The sequence below is a fragment of the Hylobates moloch genome, unplaced genomic scaffold (genome assembly GCF_009828535.3).
Source record: "Hylobates moloch isolate HMO894 unplaced genomic scaffold, HMol_V3 SCAFFOLD_15, whole genome shotgun sequence".
Lineage (NCBI taxonomy): Eukaryota > Metazoa > Chordata > Mammalia > Primates > Hylobatidae > Hylobates > Hylobates moloch.
Genome location: NW_026652290.1, coordinates 70,253,373 through 70,272,192, shown reverse-complemented (window position 1 = coordinate 70,272,192; position 18,820 = coordinate 70,253,373). Strand labels below are relative to the sequence as shown.

At 43.2% G+C, this 18,820-nt stretch overlaps 1 protein-coding gene across 4 annotated transcripts in view; it reads left to right on the top strand.

Moving 5' to 3' along the window:
- Nucleotides 1-18,392, top strand: part of SPTBN1 (spectrin beta, non-erythrocytic 1) — a 220,518-nt gene extending 202,126 nt beyond the window's left edge. For 3 of the 4 annotated variants that reach the window (XM_032177256.2, XM_032177257.2, XM_032177260.2), the window contains 10 exons: nucleotides 2,284-2,528; nucleotides 3,716-3,854; nucleotides 4,553-4,637; nucleotides 6,488-6,684; nucleotides 7,846-7,958; nucleotides 8,630-8,693; nucleotides 13,157-13,395; nucleotides 14,613-14,786; nucleotides 16,317-16,359; nucleotides 17,074-18,392. In XM_032177256.2, the coding sequence (XP_032033147.1) occupies nucleotides 2,284-2,528; nucleotides 3,716-3,854; nucleotides 4,553-4,637; nucleotides 6,488-6,684; nucleotides 7,846-7,958; nucleotides 8,630-8,693; nucleotides 13,157-13,395; nucleotides 14,613-14,786; nucleotides 16,317-16,359; nucleotides 17,074-17,292 (1,518 nt within the window). In that variant the 3' untranslated portion in view covers nucleotides 17,293-18,392. Of the gene's footprint in view, nucleotides 1-2,283; nucleotides 2,529-3,715; nucleotides 3,855-4,552; nucleotides 4,638-6,487; nucleotides 6,685-7,845; nucleotides 7,959-8,629; nucleotides 8,885-13,156; nucleotides 13,396-14,612; nucleotides 14,787-16,316; nucleotides 16,360-17,073 lie in introns of those variants that run through there. The other variant, XM_032177261.2, reaches the window with a different exon arrangement.
- The last annotated feature ends 428 nt before the right edge of the window (nucleotides 18,393-18,820 follow it).

The window sequence follows — 18,820 nt, the reverse complement described above, 5'->3', positions numbered from 1 at the left end:
CTCGAGTCTGATAGTCTGCACCTCACCATACCCACTGGGCTATGATGTTTATAGCAGTGAAAAGGATGTGTGTCCTACTGCAGGTATTGACCTAATCTGGGTTTCTTTTCACAGAATAACAGAGCAGAAGGGAAGGCTCATGGTGCAGGCTCCCAGGAGCACGTGGTGCTTCCTCTTTGGTTGTTTCCTTTTATGCCAACTTGACCTGCCACTGTCTCCATTCTGCACGGGAGCTGTGGGAATGACACATAGCACTGATGGAGGTCTTGAGTGGTTATGCAAAGCAGTGGTCCATATTTGTGGAAATTTTCACTTTTGCTGTCCTCTTGTACCCTACATTTTATTGTGAGCAAATTGAAAACAGCCAGAGATATGGAAACAGGTGTTTTGAAAAATGTGGTTCATTGTGTAGGAAAATTAGCTTTTCAAATAATTTCCTAGGAATTTGCTCATTGTAATTTGAGTTAAACCTGAGCCATAATCAAAGAATATTTCCAAAAATCCTTTAGGATATGGAAATCAAATCACACTGGAAACCAAAGCCTGTTGGTTCTTCTTTGCATCTTTTGCAGAAACTGCTTTTTTTTTTTTTTTTTTTTTAACCTGTTATCACCTAAAGTGCTTCTGTGCAATCAGGGGTCAGTAATCCACCTCCCCACAAGCCCTACTGCTGTCCGTCCCCACCCCCTTTTACCCCACTTAGCATTTCTCCATATTCTACTCTCATAGACATCTAAAAGCTCTCATAATCCAGGACAGTTGTCTGCGGACTTCTTTGATCACGCGGTTTTATCAGTACATGATGATTGTGTGTCCATTCCCCTATATGTGTATGCCTTTAATTAGACATTGTACACAAGTATGGCACTACTAATGTTACATACTTTATATAAGACATGTAAGAGGAGAAAATTTAACTATAAAATTAGCTGCAGTTATTAGCTTCAGTTTTAAAGACATATACCGCTCCCCAAAAAAAGGTAAGAGTGTAATCTTATTTTTGTTTTTACAGAGGAAAAATATTACGCACATTGTCTGCACTGTTTATTCCACTTAGTTGTCATCTTGGTGTGCTTTTCGTGTGACTACACAGAAGCCCTTCCTCATTCTTTTTCATGGCTGCACAGGAGTTTCCTGCTGGATGCACCATCATTAATTTAACCGGTCCTTCACTGATGGTCACTTTATTTTCAGTCTTTTGCTTTTACACACACTGCTGCAGTAAATAATCTATGCATATTTCGTTTCCTAAATAATGCAAGAATGTATATGTAGGATCATTTCCCCAAAGTAGGATCATAAAATCAGAAAGTACCGCATTTATAATTTTTATGGGTACTGCCCATTTACCTTCTGTAAGGAGCTGTAGTCTGTTACACTCCTGTCTACAGAGAATGAGCTCACTGACAAATATATCATCACACTTGGATTTTTGCCAACTAATAGATGACACATTACAGTATCTCCATGAAGCATCTTTTCATGTTTGAGACCCATTTGCATTTCCTGCTTTCTGAATTTTTTCTTCATGCCAGTTTCTGTGCTGGTTTGTTGGTTTTTTTCTTTTCTTTCTTTTTTTTTATGACTGTCATAGCTGAAAAAGATAACTCAACCAAAATATGTAGATGTAAGTAGAAGTGTATCATTGGCTCCGTTTACCAAATCACAATTCTCAATGTATATTTTTAGTTTTGCAAGGTTTTTGTTGAAATTTGGCTATTTCAAGTTTCACCTTCTTTAACATTAATTAGTTATTTTAACCACCTAAGATGCCACGTTTTTATACTTTTTGAGTGTAAATGTCCCACGGTGAGAACTCTTACAGGCGATACATACATTGTATTCACATAGCAATGGGAAGTCATTTTCAAAATGTGCTCTTCATGGCAGTTTCCCATTCATCATAAAAACATTTATCTTTACCCTGAGATAGCAGATTAGGTATTTATTTTTTGGACTATATCTGAATATGTCCCACTCAGATAATCCCAGGCTGCCTCCAGGGGACTTTCCCTGACTAAACTCTCCTGCCTGTCTTCCTGTAGCATTTCATTTGTTTTATCATTCATAAAGAACTTAATAATGTAGTTGAACAGATTTATAGAAAACTTGGGTTTTTGTGACTTCGATCTCCCCAGTGAAACTGAGGGCTCCTTAAGGGGCATGGGCCATGTTTTGACTCTGTGCTCCCTTTAGTGTGTGAGCAGAACAGAAGAGGGGTTGGGGTGATGGTGGAAGGGCCGCCATGGGCTGACCTGGCTCATCCCCCACATGGCTTCACAGGTGAGGCAGCTGCAGGAGGATGCAGCCCGCCTCCAGGCAGCCTATGCGGGTGACAAGGCCGACGACATCCAGAAGCGTGAGAACGAGGTTCTGGAAGCCTGGAAGTCCCTCTTGGATGCCTGTGAGAGCCGCAGGGTGCGGCTGGTGGACACAGGGGACAAGTTCCGCTTCTTCAGCATGGTGCGCGACCTCATGCTCTGGATGGAGGATGTCATCCGGCAGATCGAGGCCCAGGAGAAGCCAAGGTAACACTTTCAGCCCAAAGGAAATTGGACTCATTCGCCCTTGGTTAAAACCATAGGAGTCTTCCAGAGAGAAGCAGGAGCCTTGAAAGCAGTTCCTGCCTGAGAGCTTCCAGGCCAGAGCGGGGGTGGGGAGGTGCTTGGAGTGCGGGTGCCCACTGCTTGCCTCGTGCACACCATCACCAGGGAATGGGGGAGCCTGGGATTATCAAAGCCTGTCCCATTCTCCCTTCTCCTGGCTCCCTTGTCCCACAGTCACTCAGGCCCTCTTGCCCACATCTGTGCTTGAAGTAGGACCTTGGGCTTCAAGTAGCCACGTACCTTGGGCATGACTAACTGCCCCGTCTTTGCAATGAGATGACTTTTCTGAGTTATTTTTCTGTGCTTGCTTTTTGGATTAAAAACCACTCTATCCCTTTCCATGCACATTACTAAAGGTGTCACCCTCAACATCTGCTTTAATATGGTGTCCTTGGGTTATTGTTTAATATTTGTCCTATATCTTTGGCTTCCTTTCATGCAAATTAGTGAAGAGAAGTTAATAGAGGAACACACAGGTACATATTTAACCTCCAGTTCACCCCTCTGCCAGCTCCAGCCCCCACTGTAATTGAGAAACTATGCCGCAATAAAAGGGATTTTTTATGATATGTGTATTTTTGAAGCAGTTGTATTTCCTGGATCAGGATCAGTAGGTTTTGATCCATGCTCTTCACTGCTCTCTAGGCTAGTTCCCATCCTGTGTATCTTTTTGTGTCTGAATAAGGAGACCATATTAGCTGCTCTTTGATATGCACATCCTGAATCTTTGACAGTAACTCATCAAGGTGCGATTGGGGCACCTCTTGCTGCTTCTCTACTTTCTAGAAGAGAGGTCTTTCTGACTTGCATTTCAAAGTAAAAGTTTGAACAGAAACCATTGCTTTTTTTGGCACCCACCTGGCAACCATTTTGAATCATTCAGGCACACACACAAAAACAAAAGCAGCCATGTTCTAAAGTTTGGTTGCCTGGCTGTTGCTGAACTGTGCTGTCACTGTGCTTTGGCTCCAGTGGCTGAACCTAAGCTCAGGGAGTGATTCAGACCTGAAAGACCATCCGTTTCTTTCAAATTAATTGTGTGTTTTAAAACCTACACATTTTTTTAAAAGCTTGATCTCTTAACAGAGGCATCGTTTGTCTAATTTTAGGGATGTATCATCTGTTGAACTCTTAATGAATAATCATCAAGGCATCAAAGCTGAAATTGATGCACGTAATGACAGTTTCACAACCTGCATTGAACTTGGGAAATCCCTGTTGGCGAGAAAACACTATGCATCTGAGGAGGTAGGTTGCTGCTTTGCTTTGGAGCTGCAGCTGGTGTCAAGGTGTAAAATGACTTTGTTTTATATGTATATGTGTGTCAGAGATAATGTGTTTACATTCTTATACACATACACATATGTTTTAAAACTCCTTTCCTGTGCGTCTAGAATAATACAATTATGCAAGACTCTAGGCCCAGGCTGGCAAATCTGTGACACAGAAGACAGTTTTTGAGGGCTACAAAATGGACTCCCCGTCCTCCCCGATCAATACTCTTTCTAGGTGACGCCAGTGTCCATTGACTATGCCCTAGATCAGTTTGCTATTGAGTGCATGGTTGGTGATTCTGGTTAGAATGGTGGTAATAAAGAGGTAAATTATTAGTTGCGTGTGTGGCCCCCTGCATGGGAATGGGCATCCTCTCCAAGAGGTCAGGGCTTTGTCCGTCTTGCTGTCCCTCTCCTGAACGTGTTTGCTGCAGGGAGCCTCCTCACGACAAAACAGCTTTGGCAGGGCTTCCGCGCCTTCCTCCAGCCCCTTCTGGAAGGAGCAGTGCTATGCTTTTCTTTCCTCTCCCAGTCCTCAGACAGACTGAGCAGTCCTTAGATATCTCCCAGCCGGTCTTTGCAGAAAATGTATTTTTCTAGTATAAAATGACCCCATCAAGAGGATGTGGTGCATTCCATTAAGATGTCCCGGGGATCCTCTTTTTCATACAGATCAAGGAAAAATTACTGCAGTTGACGGAAAAGAGGAAAGAAATGATCGACAAGTGGGAAGACCGATGGGAATGGTTAAGACTGAGTAAGGATGTACTTTTATCTTTCTGCTCTTTTGGGTATCCATGGAAAGCATGCACGTTTATTTTCTTGCCTTAATTCATTAATGTTACCATTTAAAGATTGTTTGAGTTTTAGATGCCTTTTTAGTGCCCCGTTTCACCATTTCATGGTAAATATTATTTTTAAGAAGCTTCCTATGGCATAGTCATCTTTCACCCCTTGATTGATCTCAGTGTCATAGGTGGGATTTGGATGTTCTTTAGGGATGACAGAGGGATGACAATTTGGCACCTCCCTGGGAGAATACAGATAGAAGCCCTCTCCCCTGTTTGTCTTCAGGAATTCTTACTTCACAGTCAAGGTGGAAAGTTGGTCTCATTAAGTCTTATATTTGGTGGTCTTAGTGGAATGTTGGTAACATAATAAAAACTAACATCTATTAAAATTTTGCTGTGAACGAGGCATTGTTCTAAGTGGTTTTTTAATGTATTTCTGTATTTATTCCCCAAAGTGACCCTGTGAATTAGATTCTATTTTTAATTCTCATAAGGGAATATGTGAGCTCATACAGGGTTTATAATGTACAGTATTGGGAATAGCATTTCATAATTGGTATGAGCACTAACAGCGCAATTCTAGCATTGCTTACCATGCTTTGCCATTCTGTGTTGGAGTTCTGGGCTCTGTCCTTATGTTCTAACTCCATCTATGCATGTTATGGGTGTTTACTAGAAACCAAATGCAAGGGCCTTTTCTGAGAGGTTTGACAGCACACTCTGTTGGGCCCAGAGCCCTCAGAAATTCCACTTTTTGACCATTCTTTGCAGGAGGATTTGGTCTGTATGTTTTGAGAATTGTGGGGCAGTTTCATTCAGCTCAGCAAAACCCACATTACACACTGAACCGGGCACCAGCTTGTACACCAGGGACACAGTGATGACATGCACAGTCCCTGCCTTGAAAAGCCAACAAGTCCCTAGTGCAGAGGTGGCATCTTCTTCATGTAGTCATGTTGGGGACTACCAAGATAGCTAGCCAGCTCCTTGGGACACCAACGCTGCCCACAGTCCATTTTTTACCTCAATGACCCCAGGCTTTGCTGCATGAAATGCAGTGAAAATCCATGTTAACTATAGCACAAAGCCTGATTCTAACCTACCTTCTCATCACTATGGTGGAACTAGTGTTCCATTTCCTCACAGGTGGAAGAAAGAATGAAACAGAGCGAAAGCCTTGGTCCCCACCATCTGTAGTGTTCCCATCTCCTTCCCTCCCTCTAAACCCCCCAAAATAAAACACACAACTATCGCCCAAAAGAGGGCGAGTTAAGAATGCCTGCCCGTCTGGCTGGGTGTAGATTGTGAATTCCTGCAGGTCTCTGAAGGCTTAGCTCATGAATTGGGGCCGAGTGAACAGAGCGTTCACTGTAGACCTGCGCTGGGCAGTATGATAGCCGCTGTCCCGTGTGTGGCTCTTGAGAACTTGAAATGTCTCAAATTGAGATGTGCAGTGAATGTGTGCCGTAAAATGCGTATCAGATTTAGATTTAGAAGAAAAAAGATTGTAACAGATCTCAATAGTTTTTTCATATTGATTACATGTTGTAATAATTTTATACATATTATGTGAAATACACTATTAAAGTTAATTTCACCTATTTATTTTTACTCTTTTTAATGTGGCTACTGTAAAAGTCAAAGTTGCATGTGTGGCTCACATCACATTTACATTGGACAGGGCTAATTTAGAGTAGACAATAGACTGGTTATGCAGGTGGCCATCACCAGAGGGCAGCAGTGCCAAGAGGTAAGGCCATATGACTGCCCCGTCACCTCCTGGTCAACATGTACTAACTCATGGTACCCTGTGCAGTTCTGGAGGTCCATCAGTTCTCAAGAGACGCCAGTGTGGCCGAGGCCTGGCTGCTTGGACAGGAGCCGTACCTATCCAGCCGAGAGATAGGCCAGAGCGTGGACGAGGTGGAGAAGCTCATCAAGCGCCACGAGGCATTTGAAAAGTCTGCAGCAACCTGGGATGAGAGGTTCTCTGCCCTGGAAAGGCTGACTACAGTAAGTGGCCGCTGGGCCCTTTGCCTTTTGGTGCCATGGGCAGCCTTTTCTTCCTGCTTGCCTCTTAGACCAGGGAATTCACACGATTGCTTTTTTTTTTGGTTTTTTGGGTTTTTTTTCAAGTAGCGAAGATCTTAAAATGGGTGGCTACTGTGGAGCAGGACCTAGGGAGAGGGTCAGGACTGTTACCTCCTCAGTCACATCCTGGGCACCTGGATTTATGACCCCTTATAATAGCTTCCTGCCTGGGGGTTGATTGATGGTGTTTGCTTTTTTCTTCGAATCTTTCATTCTCCCCTATCTCATAAAAGCTTTGTTCACACAGAGCTCTTGCTATGGTAAGAGCTCCATGGCTCCGTGCCTCCTTCTAAAGGGGGCATGGCCTCAAAATTTTCTTCAGAATTTCAGAATTAGAATTCCCATCAAATAGAAGCTTAATCCTAGCCTGTTGTTAAGTCCCCATTCCTGATCCTCTCTTCTGTCAACATAAAGGCCTTAGAATAGGATTTGTGCACTGGTGTTTCCTCTCCAAAGACTTTTGCATTCCTGGTAGAAAGCTGATCCTTTGCAGTGTACAAAAATGGTGTTTCTGATTTTCAGTTCTGGGCATTTAAAATGTACCTGCATACATTTGTGTTAAAACAGAGTACTTCTGGTACATCCATATGACTCATGAAATGGCTTTGTTTCAGTTAGACTATTCTGTGGCTTTTTAATGTGTTGTTTGGGTTTTGGCTGAACACAGATCCCCACCACAGCACAAGCGGCTTCCTTGAGAATTATTGCAGCTCTGTCCCTGGTGTTTGTCTGAGCTCTCCTGGGGAGTCCAGCATGAACCCTCAGGCTCAGGTACTTTCCTCCTCAGCAGAGTTGAGAGTTGCATAGTTAATTTAGAAATTAAACCCAAGCTCCCCAGGGGTCCTACAAACAACTCACAGGAATTTTGCCAGCCCATGGAATAGACTATTTCCTGTAGTTTTAGGTTGTAGCTGCAGTTCCTGTGAACCTAATTCCATTTGGCTCAGGATGTTAGAGCTTCTTCTTGTCCAGTGTGGTCCAGTTTAGCAAACTAGACAGGAGGACTTCCTGGGTTCCTTGAACCTTTTTCTGAAAAGAGGCAGAGTTTGGGACTCTACCAAACATCACTCTATTTTCTCTTAGTTGGAGTTACTGGAAGTGCGCAGACAGCAAGAGGAAGAGGAGAGGAAGAGGCGGCCGCCTTCTCCCGAGCCGAGCACGAAGGTTTCAGAGGAAGCCGAGTCCCAGCAGCAGTGGTGAGTCCCAGCAGCTCCAGAGGCTGGGCCCTTAGCCTCAGTGGCCAATGAGGTTTATGGGGCTTCTTTCTGAAGCCTTGCATTGCTAGGCCTAACTACATGCCCTGCCTACTGATTGCTTCCATAGACTGTTTAAAGTCTGTACAGTTACCCTTAATAACCTTGGAGGACACTGATTTGTCCACAGTCATATAGGTGTGTAGGTGGCAGAAGTAGAATGTAGACAGTGCCCTTTCTCATCCTGTATGCACACACACAGGGTGCTCAGAACTTCCATGTGATTAAATGCATGGAGTGAACTGCCCAGATTTTAGGCCAGTGATTTTGTGGTGATGCTTTTTTTGAGAGTTCTAAGTAACTTCACACAGAGGGCAGCAATTATTCTCTACTTCCAAAGGGCTTATTATTGTGCTATGGTAAGAGCTCCATGGCAACCTCTAATGCTGCCTTTATTTGGTGGGGCGGGGCATAGGGCATTCCTGTAGTCATATTTTCCTATCTAGAGTCTATTTAAAACACTTGGAAGTTTCAGATTTAAAAAGAGTTACATTATGTGAAAGGGTTGCACGTAATAAAAGTGAGTGATGATGTTCTCCCACCCTCTCTTACTGTTTCCTCTCTCTCCTCTTCTTCCTTTCCCTTCCTCCTCCTTTCCCCCCCTTCCCTAACAGGGATACTTCAAAAGGAGAACAAGTTTCCCAAAACGGTTTGCCGGCTGAACAGGGATCTCCACGGGTTAGTTACCGCTCTCAAACCTACCAAAACTACAAAAACTTTAATAGCAGACGGACAGCCAGTGACCAGCCATGGTCTGGACTGTGAAGTTCACTACCATTTGTCAAGAATCACCCTTTCCAAATCCTCTGGGTTTTGACTTTTTGGCTTCCACTTCACCCAAAATGTTAAAATTTTTACTTAATTCATAAGCCTTCCTTGGTTTCATATTTGTTTGCATTTAATTCATGTTTGAGTCTCTTAACTGATGGATGCCCAGTTGCCTTAAAGCAGCTTACTTACTTTTTGTTTATTTATTGTGAGCTTTTACTTTATTAAGATTTTACAGCGAAACCCTTACATGAGTAATTGAAATGAAATTAAATGAGATTACAGCATAATGAAGAAGAAAACTAGAATCTAACAGGTATGACACATTCAGTTATTCTAACAGGGCACAGTACTGTGCTATATGTAGCCCCCTTTACAGATGTTATTAACCTATAGTAGTTGACTATTAACTAGGAAGACTGGTGTATGAGGAGGGAGACATTCTATAATAAGATTAAAACCTAAAGTCAGCTGTGTAACATTCCATGAAATATGCATTTATTTATTGAAGATGACAAAAAAAGGGAGTCAGATATATTCTGGAAGCTATTTTAATTTTAGGCACACAATCTCAAACATTTTGAGACCTTTTGGGTCATTTATTACTTTTTACAAACCAGTTCCTCTCTTTTTTTTCTGCCAAGTTCTGAATTGAAAACTCTAGGCTTCCTTACACAGATGTTGCAGCCAGCCTCAGGAGTAAAGTGCCCGCTGACTGCTGCCGCCACCTCTGTCTCGCTCCCTGTCAGTGCTGCTAGCACGTGGGACGCAGCAGGTGACAGCAGTTCTCAGCGTGTTTTAGAAGCTTGCCTCACAGACTTCCATGCCTCTCCATTCAGCCGATGACTTCAGGGTGTCAAACTGTTTTAATTTTTCAAACAAATGGAACAGAAGCCATTGTGGTTCATCCTGATTACTTGAACGTTGCACTTGGTGGACCGTGCCTGGGAGTGCTCGCATGCCCCCTGGCTTCAGAAGTCATGTCAGTGTCTCTGTAGACAAACTCCACTGTACATCTTGGATTAATCTTCTGATTCATTGTTCATTTTCTCAAGACTTTTTGTGGAATTCTCTGATAAAGGAAGCTTTTAGGATGGGATCTATCAGGCCACTAGCAGGAATTGAAAATGTTTTCACAAAAATCCTTTTCCTTAGAAATAAAAGCTGGTGACAGAGATGGTTTCCTTGTACCGATAAAAACAAAACCAAATCCATATTATACATCAAAACCTTGTGAGACATTCACTTGCTCTTTTGCCATATTTAGATGTGTTAGTGGAATCAGAAACCTGTTTTGATATGTGTTCTCCATGAGTTAAGTCTGATTTGTCTTTTTATTTCATGATGCATGTCTTTTTTTTTTCTTTTGTCAGGATAACGTCATATAGCATCTTGTTTGTTTTTCCTTATCTCTATGTACATATCTATCTACTTCTGACTGTAGATGGGTATATAGATAGATGCCAAGCTTCTTATGTTCTGGGGGTAGTATGCATCATTATTGGGTCTCTGCCTTAAAACACATCAAAATACATTTTAGAAAAAAAAACTTCTGCTTTGTCTTTGGTCATTAGGGAGCTCTAATGTGTGTTTCTGGCTCCAAATTACATTTTGTGTTTCATTGATCTATATGTATATATGTGATGTTTTCATATATATATGTGTGTGTTTAAATTTTGTATCATCAAGACTGATACCCAATTTGACACTTTTTGTATCTAGAAGACCCTCCAAAAAAGGAACCACATAAGCACACAAGAAAGGAGTGCTATGATGTTTTTAGCATTTACTATCATGCCTATTTTTATCTAGATTTTTAAATGTAGCTTGTCGTAACAAAATTTTAATTACAATTGGATTGTATTAGAAGAAGAAAAAGTATTTTTATCGTTTTGAGTGATGACGCAGAGACTCAATGAACTTGAAAATAGCATTGCTTCATGCACTTTGAAAACCAATCAGGTGTTTTCTGTGCTACTAGTTGTCACATTGCATTTATGTTCACCTCCTGATTTAAGTATCTCGGGTGTGCCCAGCCACTAAAGCACTCTGGACTAATCGCTAAAGAGAAGCAACGTGGGGGGTGGGGTTGCAGGGGATGTGTTCACATGTACCCATCATTTGATCATAGCACTGTGATTGCTTTTGATGTGCGTCTCTAGTGGTGTGTTGTCTGTTGGCATGCTTAAAGCACATGTCCATTAAAATTCATTTTGTTCCTTTTATTTTCCTTGTTTTCTTGGTTAGTGATTCATTTGCATAAACATTAATGATCTCTGCATACTGGTTTGGGGTTTTCTCTTTCCTTCTAACTCTAAAGAAAAAATTTTTGCTGCAGAATTATCCTCAGAAGAGGCTTCCCTGGCCTTCATCTACCTTGCAGTCTGACCAAGTATGATAAATTTTAGCCGTTTTCAAGGAAACATCTCTGTACCCAGGTCATTGCTGTCACTAGCAGCTTTCAAGTCAAACCTGCAGCACTAAATTTTTTTTTAACCTGGTTTCTCTACATACTAACCCCATGTCTCTCTGGACTCACACCTGGCTCAGGCCTTCCAGACCAAACTCATACTTCCTCCTCACCAGAAGTCTCCTGAAATCTCACACTAGAGAAGATTTGTCACCTTTAAAGTCCACTCACATTATTTTGACTCAGGGTTTTGTTTTTTGGCTATTTCCCCTCCTGCAACTCTCCTTTAAAAGTGAAAAGAGAGAGAATGGTTTCAATAGTCTGTTGCTCATAAGCACATGTCTGCAGTTTGTCACTTGCAAGGCCTGGGTGATCACCATGCAGCACTCGTGCGCACACACACCCCCACAAGTCTTTTTTTCCTAATAATCCATTTTCCACATGGCCATGAGGTTGTAAAGGGTTCCAATCAAAACCACCCTTAAACTACATAGTTTGTAGTCTTGCCTCAGCCCTGATGCTAATTATGATAGTTTGCATAGACATAACTTAAACTTGTGATTCTCCCTCCTTCCAGAGCTTTTTTTAGCCCTTTTCCCCCCAAAATTAGTTTTGTTCAAAATCAAGCATTGGGCCCAGCCATCAAGATAAGATCTAATAAGTGAGAGATCCAGTTCCCAAGAGTTTATAGATCCAGGTGTTCACATGGTGGTGGCCAGTCTACAGTTTATCCTGTCAAGGTTGTTACTGCTAATTTGGTGTCACTTTGGTCCTGGGCAGCAGTGGTGGGTGACATATCTAATGAGCGTGCCATTGACTTCTTCATGTTTGTCTGTGTACAAAGGGTGCAGGTTGTCTGTAATCCACTAAAGTGTCAGCCACACCCAGCTTTAGTAACTCGCTAATCGCACACCCTGGGTGTATCAGCCAGGGGCTGCTACAGTTAATGGTACGCAGTTGATGGTACACAGGCTGAAAACGATAATGAATCAAGACCCTACTACATTTCAAAAGCCGAAAAGCCATGAGGGTTACAATTTAAATGAGCTTGGGAAGGAACGCTCCCGAAGACGTCTCCAGCCTGAAGGGTCAGAGCCGCTGGAAGCCTGGCTGTCTCTGGGCTTTCTCGTCTCAGTGCAGCAAGGCACCGTGATCAACCAACCCGTGATGGGGAAGGCCCTGGTTCTGTCTTTGTTTGGGGGTAAATAGCTGTGTGGTGTTGAGTGACTGTGATTGGCTTTTCCAGCTCCTTTAACACAAACTACAACCCACTCACGATACAACTTCGGCAGATGTGGTCAAATTGATGTTTGTTGACTTGCCTCATTTCCTTCCAGCTCTTAAGTTCCAAAGTCTAACTGGGATGGTAGATGTGAAATGCATGATTGTCATCCTAATTTCTGCATGTGTTTATGACAATGTGTTGAGGGGAGGGGGAGGAGAACCAGAGAGCATTTTCAGGAACCAAGGTCTTTCCTTGTCTTACTCTGGGGGAATGCCATGTAGCTTTGATAGAGTTGTCTATCGGTCTGTTTGTGAATGCCCTTTCGCTTAAACTTCCAGCCCTTCTGGTGGCATCCTTGGTTGTAAGGTGGCTGCTGTATAACGTCCACTCTCTTTCATATTTAATATGTGTGATTGTTACTGTTGTCTTTTTGTTTTAAAGTAACCATAAGAGGAGATGATCTGAGTTATATTTATTGATCAGAGGAATAGAGTGCAGTAAAACTCATACTGGCATTTCGCTTTTCTCATTTCCCTGTAAATGGGCGGGCATTAATCCATTCCCACCTTCTAATGTCCTTGGTGTCCAGCTGGCTTTGTGGGTGTGCAATGGTTTTACTGTACTGCCTCGATCTGTGCCAGGCATTTATACACAGCCACATGTGCGAGTCAGGTAGAGCGTATGTGGTCACCCCCATGGCTCACAGAATTAGCTGAATGGCCTCTCCGCTGTCCCTAGATGGCAGAAACGGTGGACACAAGTGAAATGGTCAACGGCGCTACAGAACAAAGGACGAGCTCTAAAGAGTCCAGCCCCATCCCCTCCCCAACCTCTGATCGCAAAGTCAAGACTGCCCTCCCAGCCCAGAGTGCCGCCACCTTACCAGCCAGAACCCAGGAGATGCCTTTGGCCCAGATGGAAGGCTTCCTCAATCGGAAACACGAGTGGGAGGCCCACAATAAGAAAGCCTCAAGCAGGTAACAGCAGCAGAGGCTGCCACAGTAAGATGGGAAGTCAGCATGTGAAGGGATAAGGTGGGCCATTCTTGAATTGGAAGAGAAGTATGTGCTCATGTAGTTTTATTCCTTTGGTAGCTTCCTGGACATTGCATTCTTCTTGGGCTGATGCTGGAAAGCAGGAGTAGAATGCTGGTTATTCACTGAGAGAAGAGTTGAGTTTGGATAGGAGTAGCTAGAAGGGGCTTTAGTAATTCATCTGGAGAAGGAATTTGCTAGATTGATAGTGAAGAGTCTTCTTTACTTTACATGAGTTATTTCATTTAGGACTCCTTGTGGGTTTTTTGTAAAAAGCCATTAACCATTTCCCCTGCCCTGATCTCCGTATCAGCCTTTATATATATTCACTGTCTCTCAACAGCCCCAATTTTTTTATTTAACAGATGGGGAGCAGAGGCTCTGAGCAGTTAACAAAGCTTACTTTCTGTGGAAACCTAGTAAATGGCAAAGCTGGAATATGAAACTGCAAAGTGTATGTGCTTAACTAGTAAACCCAACCACCTGGGACCACCATTTCCTATTGTGCAGTTTGTTTGCTGTGTGAGGGGATCAGAACATCTGAGAACTGCCATTCACATTGAGGACAACATAGGGATTTATATATTAATACATGCTGGTGTAATACAGGCCGGTGTTCTGTTAAAATTAGTATATTAGGACAGTTTGCCATACCATAGGGGAAAAGCCACTTTAATTCACCCAAAGGTACTGTAAGTGCTGATGGCTCTGGGTCTGTCTTTCTGTCAAGTTGCCAAGTCACATAAGTAATGAACCCGCAGCTGGAGGAGCTGCTGCTGGAGGACGGGCATGTTTCAGACAAAGAGCATGGCCTTCAGCCCATGACCATAAGAGGGCGCTACAGCAAAGAGTACTAAACACCAATCAAAGTGAGCTCAGAGTACAAGAGGGTAACTTGCTTTTCTCCAAAGTAAAAGAGAAGACGTAGCCCTCAAACACTTCCCCTGTGCCCTGTCCCCGAACTCTCCATGGAGGAATTTTTTCTGTAGTTTAGTGTTAGCAGAATTTAGGAAGGGCTTGAAATAAGGAAGGTTGAGGGTTGGGTGGGGTCACACTGTGTTGTGTGAGGATCATTTTCATGTTAATGAAATGTTTAGTTCTTCAAGGGAAATATGGTAGAGCCTTTATCTCCCCCTGCCCTTTTTTTTAAAACTGCTCAGGTCCTGGCACAATGTTTATTGTGTCATAAATAACCAAGAAATGGGTTTCTACAAAGATGCAAAGACTGCCGCTTCTGGAATTCCCTACCACAGCGAGGTCCCTGTGAGTTTGAAAGAAGCTGTCTGCGAAGTGGCCCTTGATTACAAAAAGAAGAAACACGTATTCAAGCTAAGGTGAGAGTTGCCATGCTTCATGGCTGCCAGAGTGGATTTGCATTTACTTCCACTCTGGGGGGTTGGTTTTCTTAGACAGCTACTGTGATTAGTTGGTTCTCTCTTCTGCCAATCCCCAATAAAGTGAAAAACCAGTTTGGCACGTGTCTCGGTTAGGCTGAATTATTTGGCAACGGTGGCCAGCCACCAGCTTCCCTGTGGTTAACAGTACATCTGAGCATTGAAGGATAAGGAGCTTTTGATTTTATAACCAGGCACTGACTGTTCCCTAAGACTTAAAGAGAGCTAGTCACATTTCACAGTTTAAGGGAGGCTTTGAAAAATAGTTTTCCCATCTTTTCAGCTTATCCCGACCCAGGAGATGCTATTCTTTGCTCATGAGTTATCTGGAGATGGGACAAGTGAGTCATCCTGGAGCTGGATGGAGACAAACAGGAAATGTTTGGGTGGGGCCTGGGACCTTGTCCTCCCCTGAGTCTCCCAGCAGATGCTCCAGCTGCCTCAGAACCATCTAGTTCCAAATGTCTCTACCCTGTAGGATACATGTACATCCCTACAGAGTGGAGCTAAGCTCAGAATTTCTCCTCACACTTGGAAGTAGGCAGAAAAATTATTTTATCTTTTAAAAATGTAAAAAGTAAACATTTTAGTGGTTAGGATGCTTGCTTACTGATTTGTGCTGTTGCTTTGGGATCTGAAAAGGTTTGGTCTTCATTTATTTGTATATTTTGTGCCAGTTGGACTAGGCCAAGGGCTGCAGAGGAGAGAGTGTCAAATGGTTTGATTTATTAAGCTCTGCTGCTGCGCAGTGCAGGCAGGCTCTTTGGGTCCTGGAACACTTTACATTTTGTAGGACAATGCACCGGCAGCTTGGCTCCTTGGGTGCTTTCCCCTTTGTACTCCCTTCATGTAGCTTCAGAGAGCTGGGATATTAGCGAGCGGCCCCTACCCTCTGCTACACAACAGTACCCTCTTCCTCTCCGCAGCCACAGAGTAAACCTGTGATCCCTCCAAGCCTGGGGACCTCCCAGTGTCACGCTAATAGGGCTTCTTAATTCTGAGACGTACAGTAGAAGAAAAGTTGAAGAGACATTTTCTGTTTGCCTGTTCCGAAACTCTGGAACATGTGAATGTAGGGGATACAAGCTCAGTAGCAGAATTTCAAAAGGGCTCATTGTGTTCAAAAACTTTCTCCTGAACTCAGTTTAGACCAGTAAGTGATCAGGCATTCACAAGTGATTTTTGCCACAATAAAGCCAAATGTTATGTTTGGGGCTTTTTAAAATCCTTCCATTGGATTGAAGCACAGGCTCCCTGTGTGTATCATTGGCACGATTATATGGCTTCTTAATCTCCAGGGGTCCGTTGCTGGGCCTGGGTGGGTCCCCAGGCTTGGTGGTGACATATGTAGGTTGACGCTTCTGTTGTGACTCCTGTGGTCTGCTTCTGTCCTGTGTGGCATATGGGAGTTGGGGGATTTTTATTTCTCTGTAATTAAGTGGTGACTAACTTTCTTCCTTGAAATTACAGACTAAATGATGGCAATGAGTACCTCTTCCAAGCCAAAGACGATGTGAGTTTCTAAATGTTATTTCTCTCCAGTACTTAGGAGTTTGCAAGTGTTTGTGTGATGATGGGCTTTATTCAGAATGTTCTTCATGTAAATGATGATCAGTGATGGTTTCTATCACTGGGCTCCAGTCACCAACACTAGAAGGTGTTTGGTTCTGTCTCTGGAAGGCAGTGAATATGGTCTCGCTGTCCCTTTGCCGAGGCAGGACCCCTTGAAGTCGATGGAGGGAATCTTTGCCTGTCCCCTCTCAGGGATGAGGCACAGTGAGGTGGTCCCAGGACTGGTTGTGGATCATGATGGGACCCCCCCGCTGCACCTTCCGCCCACAGCCAGCTGTTTAATGGGTGTGTACCTCACCTCAAGGAAAGAGAGGGTCCATTGATGGAAAAACAACACCTATAATGCTTTAAATGTGAAAAAGCACCTTCTAGGGTGGGAGCTGACCACCTCACAGATTGAGACCGGTTTTCCAGCTCTTACAAGTTTGTAGGGCCACATACTAGGGGGTGATGAGTAGAACTGAATTCTCATGAGAAGCTGGACCAGGTTCCCTCTCCTGTACTGATAAGGCAGAGGCGCATTTGGGGACAGGGCCCAGAAGTGACTCTGCTTACCCCTCAGTTGGCCAGATGGGCCATTCCCAAGCCTTGGAGCCAGAACCCCTCATGCCTACTCCACTTAGTTAGTCTCACCTGTGTCCCTTCCTCTGTTCAGGAGGAAATGAACACATGGATCCAGGCTATCTCTTCCGCCATCTCCTCTGATAAACACGAGGTGTCTGCCAGCACCCAGAGCACGCCAGCATCCAGCCGAGCGCAGACCCTCCCCACCAGCGTCGTCACCATCACCAGCGAGTCCAGTCCCGGCAAGCGGGAAAAGGACAAAGAGAAAGACAAAGAGAAGCGGTTCAGCCTTTTTGGCAAAAAGAAATGAACTCCTTTCCTTCACCTCCTGCCCTTCTCTTACCTTTTCAGTGAAATTCCAGCATGCAAGCTCAGAACCAACACATTACTCTCTGTGCCTAATGTTCCTCAATGTGGTTGATTTTTTTTTTTTTTTAATTTATAGAGCATTTCTGGGGGGTGGGGGAAACACACCTAAACACTTTATCTCCAAGTTACAAAAGTTTGAGGTGCAGAGGGAAGGCCAGATTTTTTTTTTTAATGAAATTATATAGATTAGATCTCAGTATTTAAACTGTTCCTCAATTTTGTGAGGCTGTGTTGGAAATAACCCGCCTCTAGTGCTGTTGGTATGCAAGGCAGCGGTGCTTAATATTTCCTGTGCTCACCAGAGACAAAATGTACCAATATCCTGACACCATTCTCTCTCCATTTACTTCCGGTGGTTACCCTGAGTCTTGACTCTTAGAAGTGCCCGAGATGGGGCTAACCTTTATTAAACAGATCGCATATTATGATCTTGCTGCAGCCACAGTGCAGCTCCACATTAATTCTACAGACCAAACCATTTGTATCTGGCATCACTTACTAACACACGACATGCGGCTTTTCTGCATCAACTGCTATGACGGTTAAGAATGTCAGTATACAAGAAGGAATAGAAAACTGATACTGTTTTAAATCTGTAATTTCAATTTTTTTTTTTTTGCTGAAATACATTATATTGTATGTTTGAGATAATTCTAGTACAAAGTATAATAAAACTAGATGTATAATAAACCCTTTAAATCATTGGTAAGTGTACAAGTGGTGGAACTGAAGCATTTACTGGACAAAGTAATGTTACTCTAATGGTTACTTGCTCGTGCGTTGCCACACTGTGTTATAATTTGCTTCATTTCCTTGCTATTTGATACATAGTGTGCATTTCTCTGTCACTGTAACTATTGTAATGACAAATTTTCATCTTACTGCACAATCAAAATGACATTGATAGGAATGAACTCCAGAGGCTGGGCCTGAACAGGGAGGTGGTCGCTCAGGCCTGGTGCTCAGTCGTACGACCTGTACCTCTCAACTTTTGCCCTATCTGTTAAATATATGCTATGTCATTAAATGCTTTTAAATCTAGCACGGTGACTAATTGTTGTTCTTCCTCTGCTGCGTGTGCATGCCCAGTAGGGAAACTGCAAAGGGAGAAATGACAAACAAGAAACATTTTACAACCAGTCTGGGCTCACTTTTGCATTTTTTATGCATGTCAGGTGCACAAGCTTTGAAAACTACAGCAAACAGTAATAAATGTGACTGTTGTGTAGTTACACATTCAGGCTTTATCTTTTATTTATGAAAAAGTTACCAGAGCACTTGTGAAACCTGAGCTCTGAGATGGGGGTTGGCAAATTTGTTCTGTAAAGGGACAGAGATAGTAAATATTTTAGGCTTTGTAGGCCGTAACTGTCTCTCTTGCTCAACTCTGCTGTTGTGTAATACAAAGGCAGCCATTGACAGTATGTGAATGCCTGGGCATGGCTGTGTTCCAGTAAAACTAGGAACAC